General features: G+C 43.5%; 1 protein-coding gene across 1 annotated transcript in view; it reads right to left on the minus strand.

Annotated features, from left to right (window-relative positions):
- LOC115466732 (sterol O-acyltransferase 2-like) overlaps positions 1–21870 on the minus strand; it is a 347349-nt gene that overhangs the window by 135201 nt on the left and 190278 nt on the right. Inside the window, exon 10 of the mRNA XM_030198190.1 lies at positions 17389–17434. Within this exon, the coding sequence (XP_030054050.1) occupies positions 17389–17434 (46 nt within the window). The remainder of the gene's footprint in view (positions 1–17388; positions 17435–21870) is intronic.

Consider the following 21870-nt stretch of genomic DNA (forward strand, 5'->3'; position numbering starts at 1 on the left):
TAAAGATTTTAAGTGGACTCGCATTTCCAGAAAAGATTTCAAGTTCCTTACATACTTTTTATTCTGCTCTACGGCATTACCATCTAGGTGGTTTACATTCTAAGAATAATAAAAAAAGGGGAGTGCATCAAATTTCAACTCCAAAACAGTGGTGCTGCTGTTAGTATTTGCAAAGCTTGAGGGAACCAAAGGAGTTTTGCAACAATAGGCCATGGCTGCTGCATGCCCTGCTTAAGGTGCGAAGGAGATCTGTGTGCCTGATCAAATTGTAGCGGCAGGTCAGTAGTGATCTTTAACAGTTCAGGGATCCTAGAGGTAAGAAAACTAACTAAATCAGGCCTACAGCCCCCTCTTTGAGGCCAATAATCCTTACATTGTTTCATATAGTCCTGTTGGAAAGATTTTTGATTTCTAATTCCAGCGTGCGAATGTGCTTGTTAGTTTGGTCCTGTTTTTTAGCACGAGAGACAAGACCGTCTGATTGACATGTGTTTCCAGCATTTCAATCTGAAGCTGAAATGATGATAACGATCTAGTAAGAGTTTGTAGTTCCACTTTCAATTCACATGTTGTTTCATAATGGCTTTAAGTAAGATCTGATGGTGATAATGATGGTTTACCGGAAGACGCTTTCTCCGGCGATGGCGGATCATGCTTGCTACATTTAGAACCAGATTGTAGTAAGTTAGAAGTCTTGGATTTGATTAGTTTAGACATAGACATGTCCAAAAAGGTGTTATAAATATAACACCAATGAATGCTAAAGAATTTTTGAAAAATAACCTGGTACTTGGGACAATTTTCTATAAAGGGGAAAGGGAATGGGACTTATATACTGCCTTTCTGTGTTTTTTCCAACTACATTCAAGGCGGTTTACATATTATATACAGGTACTTATTTGTACCTGGGTCAATGGAGGGATAAGTGACTTGCCCAGAGTCACAAGGAGCTGCAGTGGGAATTGAAACCAGTTTCCCAGGATCAGAGTCTACTGCACTAACCACTAGGCTACTGCTTGGAGTAGTGACTTCAAGTGTCCATTCCTGTCAGGAGCGCACCAGCGCCCTAGGGGCCAATATGCTACTTAACTGATCAGTGACTGAATATCGGGGGCCATATATTTTAACATACCAAGAGCAGCATGTTAAAAAGTATGTATATTCGGTGTCACTAAACATATACCCTGTATTTTATATATGGCACCCAGATTTGCAATTTAATTGAGTTTAATATATCCTTGCAGACGGGAGAGGTTCCGAGGGATTGGAGAACGGCAGAGGTGGTCCCTCTTCACAAAAGTGGTGATAGGGAAGAAGCTAGAAACTACAGGCCGGTAAGCCTCACTTTGATTATTGGAAAAGTAATGGAAGCGATGCTGAAGGAAAGGATAGTGAATTTCCTGGAAGCCAATAAGTTGCAAGATCTGAGACAACATGGTTTTACCAAAGGGAAATCGTGCCAAACGAATATCATTGAATTCTTTGATTGGGTGACAGGAGAATTGAATCAGGGACGAGCTATAGACATAATCTACTTAGATTTCAGCAAAGCTTTTGACACGGTTCCCCACAGGAGGCTCTTAAATAAACTGGATGGGCTGAAGATAGGACCCGAAGTGGTGAACTGGATTAGGAACTGGTTGACAGACAGAAGCCAGAGGGTAGTGGTGAATGGAATTCGCTTGGAGGAGGGAAAGGTGAGTAGTGGTGTGCCTCAAGGATTGGAGCTGTGGCCGATTCTGTTCAATATATTTGTGAGTGACATTGCTGAAGGGTTAGAAGGTAAAGTTTGCCTATTTGCGGATGATACTAAGATCTGTAACAGAGTGGACACCCGGGAGGGAGTGGAAAACATGAAAAAGGATCTGAGGAAGCTAGAAGAATGGTCTAAGGTTTGGCAATTAAAATTCAATGCGAAGAAATGCAAAGTGATGCACTTAGGGAATAGAAATCCTCGGGAGACGTATGTGTTAGGCGGGGAGAGTCTGATAGGAATGGACGGGGAGAGGGATCTTGGGGTGATAGTATCTGAGGATCTGAAGGTGATGAAACAGTGTGACAAGGCGGTGGCCGTAGCTAGAAGGTTGTTAGGCTGTATAGAGAGAGGTGTGAACAGCAGAAGAAAGGGGGTGTTGATGCCCCTATATAAGTCGTTGGTGAGGCCCCACCTAGAGTAGTGTGTTCAGTTTTGGAAGCCGTACCTTGCGAAGGATGTAAAAAGAATTGAAGCGGTGCAAAGAAAAGCTACGAGAATGGTAAGGGATTTGCGTTCCAAGACGTATGAGGAGAGACTTGATGACTTGAACATGTATATTCTGGAAGAAAGGAGAAACAGGGGTGATATGATACAGACGTTCAAATATTTGAAAAAGTATTAATCCGCAAACGAACCTTTTCCGGAGATGCGAAGGAGGTAGAATGAGAGAACATGAAATGAGATTGAAGGGGGGCAGACTCAAGAAAAATGTCAGGAAGTATTTTTTAATGGGGAGAGTGGTGGATGCTTGGAATGCCCTCCCGCGGGAGGTGGTGGAAATGAAAACGGTAATGGAATTCAAGCATGCGTGGGACAAACATAAAGGAATCCTGTTCAGAAGGAATGGATCCTATGGAGCTTAGCCGAGATTGGGTGGCAGAGCCGGTGGCGGGAGGCGGGGATAGTGCTGGCCAGACTTATACGGTCTGTGCCAGAGCCGGTGGTGGGAGGCGGGACTGGTGGTTGGGAAGCGGGGCTGGTGGTTGGGAGGCGGGGATAGTGCTGGGCAGACTTATACGGTCTGTGCCAGAACCGGTGGTGGGAAGCGGGGCTGGTGGTTGGGTGGCGGGGATAGTGCTGGGCAGACTTACACAGTCTGTGCCCTGAAAAGGACAGGTACAAATCAAGGTAAGGTATACACAAAAAGTAGCACATATGAGTTTATCTTGTTGGGCAGACTGAATGGACCATGCAGGTCTTTTTCTGTCGTCATCTACTATGTTACTATGAGTAATGAGCCCTTAACTACCAATAATTGGGTGCTAACAACCAACTATTGAAGTTTATTGGTGTTGGATTATTTTGTAGTAAATAATTAGCAGATTTTAGTACACACAGCTTCAGCTTTAGAAATGTTAATTTCTTTCTTCATCTCTCTCTCATTCACCCCTGAATAATTCACTGCTGAGTCACTTTAAAGTTGAAGTAACAAAACATCTGTTTACTCACAGTTTGTAGTTAGATTATAATCAGACAGGCTTTTATATACATATTACTATACATTTGTATTATCAGCTCCTTCCATGTGCTTAGATGGTAATGGATGCTCACACCACCATAGATCCTCTCAGGTTAGGAGAGATCATGAGCTCCATGTGCTCCATGTGCTGCATGTGCTGTGTCTGACCCCCACAGGAAGTTGCATAGCTGTGTGACCTCTCTAAGTAATTCACATCAGAGGTCACAGAGTAATCACAGAGAAATAATAGGTGACAGGCAATGCATGTAAAATACAATTACATTCCAACAAACCCCTTCTCATGCATAACTGTCATGCAATTATTTATTCATACAAAGTCCAAGCTTTATACGCAGATTCACAAAATGTTCTCTGGGTAACGGTTTGGTCATGATGTCAGCTGTCATCTCACTGGTGTGACAATAGTGTAGACTGATGACCCCTTCTTTTGCCAACTCTCGCACGTTGTGGTATTTCGTTGCGATGTGCTTGGTGCGTGACTGAACCTTGTCATTCTGTGACAGTCGGATGCAGCTCTGATTATCTTCCATTATCTGGATTGGTCTCTTTTCAGCTATTCCAAAATCCAGCAAAAGTTTTTCAATCCACATCAGTTCTCTGCACGCTTCCGATACGGCCACATATTCAGCTTCTGTAGAAGACAAACTCACAATACTTTGTTTATGACTGGCCCATGAAATTTGTACATTTCCATACATAAACACATATCCACTTGTGGATTTATAATCAGAATGATCCCCTGCCCAATCTGAATCACAGTAACATATTAGTTTTGGATTACTATTGGCTGAAATCTTTAATTTACAATCAATGGTACCCTTTAAATACCTTACCATCCTTTTAACTGCAGTCCAATCTGATTTGGTAGGTGAGCTGACCCTTCTGCTCAAAATTCCTACTGCATTTGCTATATCAGCCCTGTATGTGGTAGCTAGATATAAAAGCTTACCTATGGCTGATCTATATTGGATGTTATCTGGTAATGGTTCTCTTACTGTTTCATCCTTCAGAAAATCAGTGATCATGGGAGTGCTTACAACTTGGGCATCTTGCATACCTAAACTTTCAATAAGCTCATTTATTTTCTGCTTCTGGCTTAGAAGATAAGAACCATCATTTTGTTTCTCAATTTCTATACCAAGATAGTATGACACATTACCCAGTTCTTTTATCTCAACATTGAGGTTTAAACACTTTACAATGTCCTTGTACTCTTGCTCACTTTTGCTTGCAATGAGCAGATCATCAACAAAAGCTAAAATGTATGCATATTGTCCATTTGTGCACCTAGTGTACAAGCATTTATCTGCTTCACCTTGCTTAAATCCTAAATTTGTCAATATTTCATGCAATTTTTCATTCCAACATTTTGCACTTTGCTTTAATCCATAAAGACCTTTGTTTAATTTACACACTAGCTGTCTTTGTTTTGTATTTATGAAACCTGTTGGTTGTTCCATGTACAAGTCTTCAGTTATATCTCCGTGAAGAAACGCTGTTTTCACATCAATGTGTTTGACTTGCATGCCTTTTGAGACTGCAATGCTCAGAAGTGTTCTTATTGTCGTGTGTTTCACTACAGGTGCAAACACTTCATCAAAATCTTCTCCATATTTTTGAAGATATCCCTTTGCCGCTAATCTGGCTTTATACCTTTCCACTTTTCCTTGTGCATTCCTTTTTAACTTGAATACCCATTTGCATCCTATAGCTTTCTTGCCAGGAGGTAATTTTGTAAGAATCCAAGTATTATTTTTATCCAATGCATCAATTTCTTCCTGTGCAGCTTTATGCCATTCAGCAGCTTCTTCTGCTGGCATTTTCTCAATCTCATCCCATGTTAAGGGCTCTTGAGCTTCTGCTGACTTTGTTAGGTAAGACAGTCTTGGGGGTGGAACACCTTTGTTTTCCCTGGATGAGCGTCTGACAACAGGTTGGTCTGACCTTTCCGCATCCTCTAAATCTGAGAGTTCTTCTCCAATTGATTCCCCTTCTCCAACTGTACTGTCTTCTTCAATGATTCTTTCTGTGTCTGCTTCCTCTGCCTGTTCCTCGTTAGATACAGATGAGTTGCTTTCAGACATCTGCCTTGGTATGGCATTTATATACACTGGCATGTCTATTATGGTTCTAGTTTCATATTCTGGATGATAAGGCTCATCTGGGATAATCCAGCCTTTATCAACCCTTTTGTTTTCATCAAAATATGTAACATGTCTTATGCCAACAATGCCAGTTTTCAGATTCAAAATTCTATATCCTTTGTGTCCTGGAGCATAGCCAACTAAAATGCCCCTTTCTGTTGTGGAATCCAGCTTATGCCTTCTTTGCTTTGGTACATGAGCATATGCTGTACTTCCAAATGTTCTTATGTGTGACAGGTTTGGCTTCCTACCATGCCATGTCTCATGTGGTGTGCGCTCAGCGCCTTTAGTTGGCATTCTGTTTTGTAGGTACACTGCTGTGAGAATGGCTTCCCCCCATAGTCTTTTAGGGAGATTGCTATCTGACAGCATACATCTGGTCATTTCCACAAGTGACCTAAATTTTCTCTCTGCAACAGAATTTTGCTCTGGTGTATAAGCTACTGTTGTGATATGCTGAATGCCTTCTTGTTCTAGAAATGTGCGCATGCTTTGTGAAGTGAACTCACCACCATTGTCGGTCTGAAGAACCTTTGGTTTTCTTTCAAATTTATTGCTCACCATGGCTACGTATTTCTTCAGCATGTCTGTGACTTGACTTTTCTCTTTCAGCAAATAGGCCACACAATATCTAGAGAAATCATCCAAGAATATTAGCACAAATCTGTTATTTCCCAATGATGGGATATTAAACGGTCCACATAAGTCACTGTGTATTAAGTCCAGTACTTTATTACTCCTATTTCCTGTGTATGCAGGAAATGAGGGTCTTACACCTTTTTGAGTAACACAGTCTATGCATTTCTCCATTTTACCAGCATCTGCACTTATCTGAATGCCGGTGGCCAGTTGCTTACTGTAAAGATCCTGGATCACCTTAGAATCACGATGTCCCAGGCGGCGGTGCCAGATTTCCAGACTACATTTACCATCATTCTTCCTTACTTGCGCCAGATGTGAGGCTTCACCTGAAATGTTCAGCTTATAAACATCATTATGCATAAAAGCTTCAGCATACACTTCATCATTTTTAGAGATTGTGCACTTACTGTTTTCAAAATGAATCACAAATCCCTTCTTATCTAATGTAGATACACTAAGCATATTGCAAACTGCTTGGGGAATATACAAGACATCACTTACAGGAATTTCTTTAACTTCATTAGACACTTTGCATTTTAAGAATCCAATACCTTTTGCTTGGATCTTAGCAGTCCCTGCGTTTGCAGTTTTAAGAATACCTTCCTCTGGACACATTTCCTGAAAGAAATTCTTACAATTGGTTAAATGGCATGTGCTCCCTGAATCCAAAATCCAAGTACTTTCATTTGAATTATTATTTACCATAGTCAAAGATTTTTCTGCCATTAGAAAGCCCTTGTGTTTATCTTTGTCCTTCATACATTTCCTGGTTTGAAAATTCTTTAGTTCCATTGGCTTAGGTGAGCTAGAGGGAGTGTTTTGTGTTTCCTTACACCATTTAGATACATGTCCCTCCTTTCCACATGAGTAGCAAATCAGCTTGCCTTTGGGTGGAGTTTTCCCATAGCTCCGCCTTTCTCTGTTCTTTGCCAAGAAATTTGTTTCATTTCTCTCTGACTTGCTTTGAGAACACATCTCCTCAGAATCATTTATTATGCATTCCTGCCTTAGTTTTGATGTTGTCTGTTCAAAAGATTGCCCTTCAATGGCCTCATTTACAGACCTAAAAACATCAAACTTCTTTGATAGTGAGGTAAAAAGAAATGCTCTTTTCAATGCATCACACATGGGAATTCCAGAAAGTTCTAACTTTTGAAATGAAGACATAAGATGCATAATGTGATCATTACATTTACTTTTATCCCTTAATTTGGTTTCATTCAACTCTGCCAGCCAAATTGGTTGCTGCTTTGCATATGTAGTTGCATACATAGTTCTCAGTTTATATAAAATGTCCTTTGGTGTATCTTTTCCCTCCACCAATATGGCTTGTCTCTCTGAGAGAGCTTCCAAAAGCATGCACTTCACATAATAGTCTGCATTGTCCCATTCAGCCATATTTTCAGCTGTTCTGTCTTGGTCTAAGCATATATTTAATCCTTTTGCTCGAAGGAGACATATGAATCTTAGTTCCCACTGCTGATAATTAAACTCAGTTAATCTAGGCACCTTGAGAGAATAGAAAAATGGTGAATTTCTTCCCTCAGCCATTTTCTTAGCCTTCTGTCTGCTGTGTGGGGGGAGAGAGAGACAGACTGAATCTTTCCTTTAAAACTTAAGAGAAAAAAATGTGGCCTTTTTTTCTGCCTGGTAATATTTCTCTTCTTTTTCAATTCCTGGCCCTGGGCCCGTAACCCTTTTGTTGGATTATTTTGTAGTAAATAATTAGCAGATTTTAGTACACACAGCTTCAGCTTTAGAAATGTTAATTTCTTTCTTCATCTCTCTCTCATTCACCCCTGAATAATTCACTGCTGAGTCACTTTAAAGTTGAAGTAACAAAACATCTGTTTACTCACAGTTTGTAGTTAGATTATAATCAGACAGGCTTTTATATACATATTACTATACATTTGTATTATCAGCTCCTTCCATGTGCTTAGATGGTAATGGATGCTCACACCACCATAGATCCTCTCAGGTTAGGAGAGATCATGAGCTCCATGTGCTCCATGTGCTGCATGTGCTGTGTCTGACCCCCACAGGAAGTTGCATAGCTGTGTGACCTCTCTAAGTAATTCACATCAGAGGTCACAGAGTAATCACAGAGAAATAATAGGTGACAGGCAATGCATGTAAAATACAATTACATTCCAACAATTGGCACCATTTAGAATCTGCACATGCATCTGGTCATACACTATAAAGCAGTGCGCCTAACTCTACTAGCATGTAACTCAAAAGGAGGCATGGCCATGGGCGTTCTGAAAAGTTGTGCATATAGTTATAGAATACTGGGTAAACATATCTAACTTGGGCACCAGCATTTACACCAGATTTCAGTAGACGTAAATCTGGCGCCTAAAGGTAGACACGGTAATCGGCGCTAAGTGTGATTCTATAAAGGGCGTGTGCCATAGACCTTGCATAAATATGGAGACCTAAATGCAGCAGGGACACAGGTAACTTACTATATTCTGTAAGTTGCACAGTTAAGTGGCAGCTCTGCCCATACCTCTCCCATACTCAGTCATTTTCTTCCATGGTTGGAATGCTACATGGCACGCTACTATTGTTTGTTTAATATTACCAGTTTCAGTGAAGACATTTTAATTGCTTGCTCCGGTGTTTGCTTGTTTTACTTTTACATATTGAAGCTGTATTATAACATCAGCTAGAGTTTGCACTGACTCTTGATGCTTTTTAGCTTCCCACCACCGGTTCTGGCACAGACAGTCTTAAAATGACTGTGTCGGGTCCTTTTAAGAAAGGCTGATTTTATTTGCACACCTTTCTATGTGTCTTTACTCCACCCTTTACTGGTTGTTCTATTTTCTTTGTGGAGTTTTGGACTTCCTCCTCCTTTTTGTTGCTGTTCTCCAATACTTCATCCATGTGAATGCCCTGCCTAGCATTTAAGCGATATACCACTTACCTGTACCTTTACAGAACAGCACGTAGTTGCTTTGCTGCCACTTATGTGTGTATGTGAAAGTTCCAATATTCTATAAATTATGCATGCAAGTGACACATAAATGCCAGAGCCCAGTTACAGAATTGCCTGTCACATAGATGGTACCAAAGCATTACAGCAATTTTCATTGGTACCATCCATATAGGAGGGAATTCTATAAAAGGCACCTAAAAATGGGTGCCAGAAAAGTTTGAGGCTAAGCACTATGCAATAAGTGTGTGCACTGTTTACAGAATAGCACTTGGTGCTGATTTCCAATTCTGGGCACCAGACTTACACCTGCTGAATCTGGTGTAAATCCTGGTGCACAAGTTGGGCGTGGAGATCCATTATTCTGTAACACTGTGCACAACTTTTTGGAACACCCACGACCTGCACATGCTCCTCTCATGGCCACACCCTCTTTTGGGTTGCGTGCTCTAGGATTTGTTTCAGTGCCTCTGACTTGCATATAGTAACTTCTCCTGCACTGCGCTATTTTCCAGGAGCCTGTGCTGCTTAGCTCGCCATGTCTGCAATGCCCCAGAGCTGTTTTCAAAGAGCTGATTGGCCCACCTCAATCCAGCATTTAGGAGCCTGTGCTGCTTAGCTTGCCATGCATGCCATGCCTGCTATGCCCCACAGCCATTTCCCAAGACCTGATTGGCCCATCTCAATCCTGCACTTGGGTGACATCACCTAAGCTAAGCAGCGCAGGCTCCTAAATGCCGGATTGAGGTGGGTTAATCAGGTCTTAGGAAAGAGCTCTGGGGCATGGCAGGCACAGCAAGCTAAGCAGCACAGGCTCCTGGAAAATAGCACAGCTTGGGTGCATAAGGAGAGGGATGACCAGCAGTAATCAAGAGGTGACAGTGCCCTTGTATATGTCTCTTGTGAGGCCCCAATTCTGACCGTACCTACAGAAAGATCTAAACAGGATGGCGGCTACAAAACTGGTAAGTGGTCTTGGATATAAAACATATAGGGACAGTTTTCGTGTGTTGCCGAAAATTATACAAGAACCGCAGGTAGGATTTGTTAAAGGTCGGTCAATCTCGAAAAACCTAAGGAGGATCCTGACATCATTACAGGGGCTAGGGAGCGGGGGAGTCCCTGCCATGATGGTCAGCTTCGATGCCGAAAAGGCTTTCGACCGAGTTGAGTGGGACTTTTTATTTGCAACATTGAAGGTTTATGGATTTGACTGCTGGTTTTTGGAGGCAGTAAAGACACTTTACACTGAGCCAAGAGCGAGAATTATGGTAAATGATTGTTATTCGGTGGACTTTGAGATCGGCCGGGGTACTCGGCAGGGCTGTCCCCTATCTCCATTACTGTTTGCATTATATCTGGATCCGTTGATTCGTGACATACAATCTACTACAGACATACAGGGGGTCAAACTTGGGAGACATGAATTTAAAGTGGCGGCTTTTGCAGATGACCTCCTGGTTCTGCTTACCAAACCGATAGAGTCATTATTAGCCTTGCTGGAGGTATTTAAAGAGTATGGGGATTACTCGGGTTTTAGACTGAATCTGGAGAAGTCTGAAGCTTTGGCTATTGACCCTAGCATCTGTTTGGCCTGGCTGGGGCGCTTCCCGTTGAGGTGGGCGACGCATTCCTTTCAGTACTTGGGTATCCAGTTGACACTGGCGGTAGCGGACCTTTACAATCTCAATATTGGCTTTTTGCTGACACAGACTAAGCAGCAACTGGAGAGTTGGAATGTGCTGCAGATGCTGTTGATAGGGCGAATATGTCTTATTCAAATGGTGATACTTCCGCGGTGGTTATATGTTTTGCAAACTCTCCCCTTATGTTTGTTGCGTAAAGATTTAGAATGATTTTACAAGATGGTGATGCGTTTTTGTTGGGCAAATAAGAAGGCAAAAATGAAATATTGGCTGTTGCTGAGGGGTTGGTCGCAGGGGGGACTCGGCCTGCCTAATCTAAAGCTCTATAATATGGCATGTCTTCTCAGATGTTAGGGACTGGCTATTTGGCTCGAACCATTACACGCCACTAGAGGTGGAATTGGCGTTGTTTGCTCCCTTCCGATTGCGGTCTCTCCTGCAGTTGGGGAGAGATCAGGTTCCAACCAGCTGTAGGAATAGCCTGCTGTTGCGGCCTCTGAGGCAAGCATGGCGATTTCTGGGGGAAAACCTGCGGGTGGGGTCAGGTATTACAGAGCTAATGCCTTGCGTGGAAACCCCTTGTTCCTGCCCGGTATGGAAAATTCTACTTTTGGAAAATGGGAGGAGAACAGATTGGAATGTTTGGGGGCAGTTCTTGGAGAGGATGGTAGAATTAAACCATTGGAACAACTGCTAGGGCAGGGAGATATTCAGTGGGGGTACACATTCGCTCACTGCCAGTTAAAACATTATATTCAGTCCTTAGATGGCGACAGGTTGCACCAGGAACCGGGAGCTCAGATGAAAAACTTCTTTGAGGGGGTCTCAGCTGCGGACCCCTCCATTTCAAGCCTGCATAAAGCACTGTGGTCTCACTGGGTTTCTAGAGACCTAGCGCAACTTAAAAGTCTTTGGGAGAGAGACTTGAGTTCCAGTTTAGCATCATGGGATGTTCTTCAGCAGTTGAAAGGGATACCGTTGTTGGTTAGTGGAGCCCAATACAGAGAGTGTGCCTTTAGGGTCATACATAGGGCATACTTAACTCAAGTCCAGTTGGCAAAATTTGGGGGGCGCAAATACATCTTTGTATCAAAGGTGTAAGCAAGCTGATAATACGCTCTCCCATGCTTTTTGGAGCTGCAGCTTGATACGTGGCTTTTGGAGTACAGTCACTATTTATTTAGCGTGACTGTTATCTCGGGAGGTAATGGGCACAGCAGTTCAAATGCTCTTAGATATGCCCGGTTCTTTCAGGGGGGCCTCGTTGTTTCGGAAATTGTGCTTACTGGCAAGGAAGTGTATATTGAATTATTGGACGCCAGATTTGGCTCCTGAGTAATGGCAGTGGCGTAACCTTGTGCTCCAGTTGATGATGTGGGAGGCGAGAGAATCTAAGAGTTCACCAAAACGGAAAAATCACTTCTTAAAAGTTTGGGGAGCTTATATTGACACACTTACGCCTAGAGGGAGGAGTTTGGTACTTAATGTTTTCTGAGGGGAAGGGCGGACTTAGTCTACCGGGCGCCTCACTGATTGATGGGACTTACTCTGAGAGAGAGAGAGAGGGTGGGAGGGATATGGGGGGGGGGGGAGGTAGTATTGTACATTATTCTTCATACAGGACACTGTCAGTTGTTATTAGGTTAAAGGAACGTTCAGGAATAATATAGTTGAACCTGCAATGGTAGAAGGGGTGGGGACAAAAAAAAAGGGTAAAGCTTGATGATGATATATATTGTTTTCATCAAAGTGAATACTGTTTCCTAACTGGATTTAGTCTAGTCAAGATGTGAATGTGCATGTTTTATATTGTCATTAATAAAAACGTTGAAATATAAAAAGAAAAACAAACAAACATATAGGGACAGTTTTATGAACCTCAACACGTATATACTAGAAGAGAGGACGGAGAGAGGAGATATGATAGAGATGCTTAAATATTTCAGGACGTGAGCCTTCTTCAAATGAATGAAAACTCTGGACTGAGGGGGCTTACGATGAACAGGAAATAGGCTTAGGAGGAATCTAAGGAAGTATTCATTCATAGAAAGGGTAGTGGAAGCATGGAATAGCCTCCCGGTGGAGGTTGTGGAGAGGAGGACTGTGTCAGAATTTAAGAAAGCGTGGGACAAGAACGTGGGATCCCTGAAGAAAAGGAAGCGTTAGTGGTTATGAAGGATGGGCAGACTGGATGGGCCATTTGGCCTTTATCTGCCGTCAAGTTTCTATCACTTCCCCCACCAACACTATTTATTCCACCCTGCCTGTGGCATTCTTTTGATTGTATTTTATTCAGTGTCTCTTACTTGCATATACTAACTTTTGCTAATCATAGGCAAAATGAGAGGTAAAAGCTGATGGAGAGAGCTGTTAAACCAAGACAGGGAGCAGAGGGTCCAATGCACAGAATGTTTTCTTCACGGAACTGTAGCTATTTTCCAGGAGCCTGTGCTGCTTAGCTTGCTATGCCTGCCATGCCCCAGAGCTGTTTCCTCAGACCTGATTGGCCCCCTCAATACGCACATAGGTGATGTCACTTCCCCTACTGCCACTATTTTTCCATCCTGCTTGCAGCACCTGTGCTGCAGCGGCACACACTCAATGAGCAGGTCGTGTTTCTAAATTAATACCTGTCAAGTATTTAAACTTCTGTATCATATCTCCCCTGTTCCTCCTCTTCTCTAGGATATACATATTCAGGTCTTCCAGTCTCTTCTCATGTCTTTTGGCGCAATCCCCATATCATTTTTGTTGACTTTCTCTGGACCTCTTCAAGTCTTCTTACATCTTTTGCAAGATACAGCCTCCAAAACCAAACACAATATTCCATGTGAGGCCTCACCAACAACTTGTACAGGGGCATCAACATCTCCTTTCTTCCGCTAGTTACCCCTCTCTTTATACTGCCTAGCATCCTTCTGGCTACAGCCACCGCCTTGTCACACTGATTCGTTACCTTCAGATCCTCAGATACTATCACCCCAAGGTCTCTTTCCCTGCCTGTGCATATCAGCCTCTCACCACCTAACACCTTGGATTTCTACTCCCTAAGTGCATCACTCTGCACTTCTTTGCATTGTATTTTAATTGCCAAACATTAGACCATTCTCCTAACTTTTGCAGATCCTTTTTCATGTTTTCCATTCTTTCTGCTACAAATCTTGGTGTCATCTGCTAAAAAGCAAATCTTACCTTCTAACTCTTTGGCAATGTCGCTCACAAATATATTGAACAAAATCGCCCCCAGCACCGATCCCTGAGGCACTCCACTACTCACCTTTCCTTCTTCTCAGTGAATTCTATTAACCACTACCCTCTAGCATCTGTCAACCAGTTCCTAATCCAGTTCACCTTTCTGGATCCCAACTTCAGCCTGTCAAGTTTATTCAAGAGCCACCTATGAGGAACAGTATCGAAGGCTGTGTTGTAATCTAAGTAGATTACATCTAGCGAACGTCTTCAATCCAATTCTCTAGTCACCCAGTCAAAGAATTCAATCAGATTCATTTGGCATGATTTATTTTTGTTGTCTCGATCTTGTAGTCTATTGGATTCCAGGAAATTCATTATCCTTTCCTTCACCATTGCTTCCATTACTTTTCCAATAATTGAAGTGAGGTTTACCAGCCTCTATTTTCTAGCTTCTTCTCTGTCATGATTTTTTTAGATGGACCACATCTGCTGTTCTCCAATCCCACAGAACTTCCCCCGTCTCCAAGGATTTATTAAACAAATCTTTAAGAGGACCCGCCAGAACTTCTCTGAGCTCCTTCAATATCCTGGGATGGATCCCATCCATTCCCATGGCTTTGTCCACCTTTAAATTTTCAAGTTGTTCACAAACAGTTTCTTCCATGAATGGTGCTATATCCACTCCATTCTCATACATACCTTTGCCAGTCAATTGTGATCCTTTTCCAGGATTTTCTTCCATAAACACAGAAGTATTTGTTTAGCATGTTTGCTTTTTCCTTATTATTATTCACGTGGAGGGGCATGATTGAACGAAAACGTCTATCTCCATGGGCGTTTATCTCCGAGAACGGGTCCGTGAAGGGGCAGACCGAACCGTATTTTCGAAAAAAAACAGACGTCCATGTTTTATTCGACAATTTGTGAGCTGGGCGTTTTTGTTTTTCAGTGATAATGGAAAATGAAAGCGGCCAGCTCAAAAACGAATAAATGCAAGGCATTTGTTCATGGGAGGGGCCAGGAGTCGTAGTGCACTGGTCCCCCTCACATGCCAGGACACCAACCGGGCACCCTAGGGGGCACTTTTACAAAAACAAAAAAAAGGTAAAAGAGCTCCCAGGTGCATAGCACCCTTCCCTTGTGTGTTGAGCCCCCCAAATCCCCCTCAAAACCTACTGCCCACAAGTCTACACCATTACTATAGCCCTAAGGGGTGAAGAGGGGCACCTACATGTGGGTACAGTGGGTTTGGGGGGTTGGACGGCTAAGCATTAAGCAGCACAATTGTAACAGGTATGGGGGGGATGGGCCTGGGTCCACCTGCCTGAAGTCCACTGCACCCCCTAACAACTGATCCAGGGACCTGCATACTGCTGCCAGGGAGGTGGGTATGACATTTGAGGGTGAAAATAAAAAGTTGTGAAACATCATTTTTTGTGGTGGGAGGGGGTTAGTGACCACTGGGGGAGTCAGGGGAGGTCATCCCCGATTCCCTCTGGGGGTAATCTGGTCATTTAGGGCACTTTTTGGGGCCTTATTTGTGAAAAAACAGGGTCCAGGAAAAGTGCCCTAAATTCTAGCTACAAACGCATACTTTTTTTCCATTATCGGCGAAAGGTGCCCATGTCTGTTCGGGTGATAACCACGCCCCAGTCCCGCCTTCACCACGCCTCTGACACGCCCCCGTCAACTTTGTACGCTTCCGCAATGGAGTGCAGTTGAAAACGTCCAAGTTCGGCTTTCAATTATACCGCGTTATTCGTTTTTGGGAGACAGAAGAGTCAAAGATGACCCCAAGGTTTCGAGCTGAGGAGGCAGGGAGAATGAGAGAGCCATCAACACAAATAGAAAACGGGGGGAGTGGGGAGGTGGGTTCGGGGGGGAAATTAGAAGCTCGGTTTTGGTCATGTTTAATTTCAGGTGGCATTGAGACATCCAGACAGCAATGTCAGACAAGCACGCTGAAACTTTGGTTTGGATGCAAGGTGAGATATCAGGGGTAGAAAGGTAGATTTGGGAGTCATCAGCATAGAGATGGTAGGAAAAGCCATGGGATGAGATTAATGAACCAAGGGAAGAAGTGTAGATAGAAAAGAGGAGGGGACCAAGAACAGAACCCTGAGGTACACCGACAGGCAGAGGGATAGAAGTAGAAGAGAATCCACCAGAGTGAACACTGAAGGTGCAGAGGGAGAGGTAGGAAGAGAACCAGGAAAGGACAGAGCCCTGGAATCCAAGTGAGGACAGGGTATCGAGGAGTATGCTGTGATCGACAGTGTCAAAAACAGCGGAAAGATCAAGAAGAATGAGGATGGAATAGAGACCTCTGGATTTAGCCATAGTGCTTCTAACATTAAAGGCCCTCAGAATAGGCCTGCCAAACTATGTCAAACGTCTCACTATCCCTTACACTCCCACAAGGGTCCTGCGCTCCATTAATGGCCACCACCTTGTCTTTCCTAGCCCTAAATCAGCCCACAATGAATTCACCAGGTAGTGCTTTCTTCTTCCTTTTCCCTTTTATTTGGAACTCTCTCTCAATTTCACTTCGCAGCAAACTTTCTTTGAAATCCTTTAAAGCTAGCCTGAAAGCTTTCCTTTTTGAGCAGGCTTTCGGGGACACGGGATGATGGGATTTCCAGCATGAGACTATATCACTTCCCTGACTTTCCACTTCCCCAACTCTGTGTGAATGTATATCTTTACTATTAAAATTGGCATTCCATTTATATCTCTATATGATTATAGTTTTGTAAACTGCTTTACTCTGCCTCGGCAGCTAGTAAGTCTATAAACTCTGAATTCAACAAAGCATGGGACAAGCACAGAGGGTCTCTGAGGAAGAAGAAGGGCTTGTAGAACTGAGCATGGATAGGCTGTGTGTTCATTATCTGCTATCATGTTCTATGTCTCTATATTTATACTGATCTGTCACTGTATTTTAGTACCTCTACAGACAACCTTCTCTTCTGGGCTTCCTTAATACACACACTGTGGTCCAGTCATTCAGAGAAGTATGAGATTCTGGGGTCACATGGTTTTTGATTTCTTAGAAGATGACATAGCTGTTTCACTGAAGCTGTGCTAGCTTTACAGAGTCATTTTCTCCAAGTCCTAAAGAAATAATGGATTATTTACAATTCTGTCACGTTGAGGATAGTAAAATCTAATATATTAGGTATTGTGGAGGGATTTCAAATGCTGGGAATCGGATGTTTCCAACACTGCTTATTTTACTAACATGTAATTGTTGTTGATATGTATTGTGATGCTTTGATTTCTATTGATTATAGTAGCACTTTTGTTTATTTAATGATAATGTCTGTATTTTCTAACCTACGCTGTACATTTCCATCCTGAAAAGCTGTAATGATTTTTTTGTTTAATTATATCAATGTGCTATGGCTTTACATCTTTCTTTTCAAATCTCTATGCTATTCCTCTCCAAATACTATGGATGCTGCTGCTAAATCATCTCTCCCCACCCCCACCAACATGACATTCTTACCTCTTGTAACCCAGAACTAAGTAGGAAAACCACACCTGTGTTAGAAGGACTTGTTTTCATAATCAGAAAGTCTCACCTGAGCAAAGTTCTTTATTACATATTTCCACCTGATGAACGGAGTTCTGGAAGGAGAAGGAGATGAAGAGAAGAACATTTGACATTTGCTGGAAATTCGAAACACTATCAGGCTCATTTTTGAAAGAGAAGGACGCCCATCTTTCGACACACATCAGAAGATGGGCGTCCTTCTCACAGGGTCGTCCAAATCGGTATAATCGAAAGTCGATTTTGGGCGTCCCCAACTGCTTTCCGTCGCAGGGACGGCCAAAGTTCAAGGGGGCGTATTGGAGGCGTAGCGAAGGCGGGACTTGGGCGTGCCTAACACTAGGACGTCCTCGACCCATAATGGAAGAAAAAAGGGCGTCCCTGACAAGCACACAAGGTAAGGGAGCTATGTTCCTGGGAGCAATTTCTGAAGTCCACTGCAGTGCCCCCTAGGGTGCCCGCTTGGTGTCCTGGCATGTCAGGGGGACCAGTGCACTAGAAATGCTGGCTCCTCCCTCGACCAAAGGGCTTGCATTTGGTTGTTTTTGAGATGGGCATCCTTGGTTTCCATTATCGCCGAAAATCAGAAACGACCAAGTCTAGGAATGACCATCTCTAAGGACGACCAAAATTTCAAGATTTGGCCGTCCCCAACCATATTATCGAAACGAAAGATGGACGTCCATCTTTTTCGATAATATGGGTTTTCCCGCCGCTCCATCGGGACGTTTTGCGAGGACGTCCTCAACAAAACTTGGGCGTTCCTTTCGATTATGCCCCTCCACAGGAATTCTCTTATCTCTAGAGCAGTGGTTTCCAAACCTAGTCCTGGAGGCAACTCAGCCAGTCAGGTTTTCAGGATATCTACAATGAATATTCATGAGAGAAATCTGCATGCATTGCCTCTACTGCATGCAAATCTCTCTCATGGATATTCATTGTGGATATCCTGAAAACCTGAGTGGCTGTGGTACCTCCAGGACCAGGTTTGGAATCACTGCTCTAGAGAACAATAATCCAATATAAGTGGTTTGGTTGTTGCCCTTGGAAAAAGCTGGGGCCAGGGAAAGTTCACCTCAGGAAGGGTGAGTAGACACTTGGGCATTTAGCATTGGCAATGTGTGTCAACCTGAGACACTGCTCTGTACTGGATTTCCAGCTTCCATGTACTGCATTCTTGTCCTTTTAAACTTCTGTTGGGAACCAGAAATACAAGAGCCAGAACATACAGTGACAGTAGTTGTCAGAAGACAAAATTCTCTTGGCTCCACCTACATGCTTCTTGACTAGAGTGCTAAGAAAGAGTCCACTCAATCTCTGGTCAACTTCCTCCCTTGCTCTTTATCTGTCATAGTCATGTCTGAAATCAGACTCTGCTTTAATTACTGCCACCTCTGTTGGTGGGCAATTCTACATATCCACCATCCTCTCGGTAAAGAAACATTTCTTTACATATCCTTAGTGCCTCCCTCCCGCCTTCCAACTTCATATCATATTTTCACATTCATTCTTGTGCTTTCTCAAATTCTTCTAGATATTTATGTTTTTATCCTGTACCCCTAACTCTTCTGCCTGCACTTTTTGAGTTTCTTTCTCTGCACAAGGCTTGTTGTCATGGTCTCAGGGTCTTAGCAAACTGTCACAGACTCAGGGACAATGTGAGCTCTTGGGCTGCTGTCAACAAACGGCAGCAGCAGGCAAACCCTCCAACCAGGACTGGACTGAACAATCAGGACTGGAGCAGACTAGAAGTGCAATAAGCACACAGACAGAAACAGACCAGAAGTGCACAGAGCACACAGGCTGTACTAAGACACAAACCAGGACTGGACTGAACAAGCAGTACTGGAGCAGACTGGAAGTGCAATAAGCACACAGGCCAGAAGTGCACAGAGCACACAGACAGTACTAAGAAACAACACTTGACTAGGCAAGGAACACAGGGATAGAACCAAGTAAAGTAAGAAGAGAAAACACTCAAACTGGCCGCAAGGCCAAACTGGAACCCATGCAAACAGAGCCCTCTCATAAGGGCCACAAGGCCGAACTGGAACCCAACTGCAACGGTAGAAGGCAGAAGAGACTAGGCAGAGCTCTACACAAGGCAGACTAGGCAGAGCTCTAGGCAAGGCAGACTAGGCAGAAATCTAGGCAAGGCAGACTAGGCAGAAATCTAGGCTGGGCCACACTGTCACACAAACAAACAGAACAAACAGGCAATAACCAAAACAGAAGTGCTAACACTAGCATACAGACAAACTGAAAACTAAGGCAGAAGTACTAACCCTTGCACACAGACAAACAGAAGAACTCAGGCAGAAGTGCCAACCCTAACACACAGACAAACAGAAGAACTAAAGCAGAAGTGCCACACAAGCACACTAACTAGGAAACAAGACAGAAGTGCTACACAAGCACACCGACTACAAAACAGGGCAGAAGTGCTACACAAGCACACCGACAAACCTAGAGACCTTTGGCTTTGCAAAGGCCTTGAATGAATGTCCCCACCAATCTTACGAGGGCCTTCACTGATTATGTCACGACTACAGAAAATAGGCTAGAAACACACTGAACACCAGAGTGAGGCTTGGAACACACAGGAAGTGGTAGCAGAGGCAACAATGCAAAGAAAAGAACAGACTGGAGCCACCTCTAAAGACTTAAAGTGGAGTCACGACCACAGTGTTACAGAGTCTGCTGTATTTTCAGTTGCCCAATACAAGGTTCTAGCAATTGTGCTGATATTTATTTATTTCATTTATACCCCGCGTTTTCCCACACATGGCAGGCTCAATGCGGCTTACATAGTAACAATATAAATAATTACAAAGTCGTAAGAAGAATATATAATTTGTTATTTATTGAACTAAAAAAAAAAAAGGGACACTATAGGCCAGCAAGCCTCACGCTGGTAGTAGGAAAGAGTGCTCTAACCCTGCAACTGTTTCATAGCGCACAATGGTTTTTCTATAGATAGGTTTTCTTGAATTGATGTTGGGGCTTTTTAGCACTTGGAACTTCCCTAAATGTGATAGCAGTTCTTAACATGATGGGGAGGTTCCTTACTAAACCCTTTCATTGAAAGTATGCACATTTTTAAACACAGTTTTCACGGGAGTCACGTGATGTCGTGCTGAGAAAGCAGACGTCAGTGAGAGAGGCTCCCGGCTTGGTTCTCCAAACTCTACCCTTTTTTGCTACAATTGAAGAGCCCAAAACGATGGACATGCAGTGGAACCACAGCAGAGAGCTCTGTTGAAGTTGCGAAGCCCTCCACTAGCACAGATGACTACAAAAATGGCTCGCAGGGAGAAGGAGAAGCCAACAAAGTGTGATTCCAAGATGGCGACGGGCAGCAATGGCAGCCCTTCATCGGTTAGCTCCGCGTGACACAAGCTATTGATGCCTCACTGGACAAAAGAATGCAAATGGTATCAGCTAAGTTGGATAACGTGGACGGGAATTTGGAGGTTTTGAAAGGGGAATTTTCGGCCTATTCTCAGCGTGTCTCTGACCTGGAAGATCGGGTGCAGCAGCTAACAATGCTGACGGCGGCACTACAGGACAAAGTGAAAAGTCTCGAAGATAAGTCAGATGATATGGAAAACCGTTCACGATGGGGGAATTTACAGCTGGTAGGTCTGTCTGAATCTATCCCAGAGGATGAGCTGCGGAAGTTTCTGGAAGAGTGGCTGACTTCGGCATTAAGACTGCAGCCGACAACTGGGCTTTTATGAATAGAACGGGTGCATCGCTTAGGACCCAAAAGATCAGCAGAGGATCGTCCACGCGTGGTTATGTGCAAAATCCTGAACTATGCACACAAGTTGGAAATTCTACGAGCAATAAGAGCGAAAGGACCTTTTAAATCAGGATAATAAAACAATTTTATGTTTCCAGGATTTCTCGGCCAGAGTCTCTAGCATGCGGAAAGCATATGCGCCAGTCTGCACGGAATTACACCAATGCCACATACAGTTTGCACTACTCTATCCAGCGCGCCTCAAAGTTTTCAAAAAGGGCAAGGCTAAATTTTTTGATTCGCCAGAATCAGCCAAAGCTTTTCTGCAGGGGCTGCCTGGCTCCGCTAGCCTGTAAAGATGTCCAAGACCGAGCTCCTCGTCTTTCCTCCCAAACCCACTTCTCCTCTTCCTCCACTCTCTATCTCTGTTGATAACACCCTCATCCTCCCCGTCCCATCTGCCCGCAACCTCGGAGTCATCTTTGACTCCTCCCTCTCCTTCTCTGCGCATATCCAACAGACTGCCAAGACCTGTCGCTTCTTCCTCTTCAACATCAGCAAAATTCGCCCTTTCCTCTCTGAGCACACCACCAGAACTCTCGTCCACGCTCTCATTACCTCTCGCCTTGATTACTGCAACTTACTCCTCACCGGCCTCCCACTCAGCCATCTATTCCCCCTTCAATCAGTTCAGTACGCTGCTGCACGTCTTATATTCCGCCAAAACCGATATACTCATATCACCCCTCTCCTCAAATCACTTCATTG

The sequence above is a fragment of the Microcaecilia unicolor genome, chromosome 3 (genome assembly GCF_901765095.1).
Source record: "Microcaecilia unicolor chromosome 3, aMicUni1.1, whole genome shotgun sequence".
Taxonomy (NCBI): domain Eukaryota; kingdom Metazoa; phylum Chordata; class Amphibia; order Gymnophiona; family Siphonopidae; genus Microcaecilia; species Microcaecilia unicolor.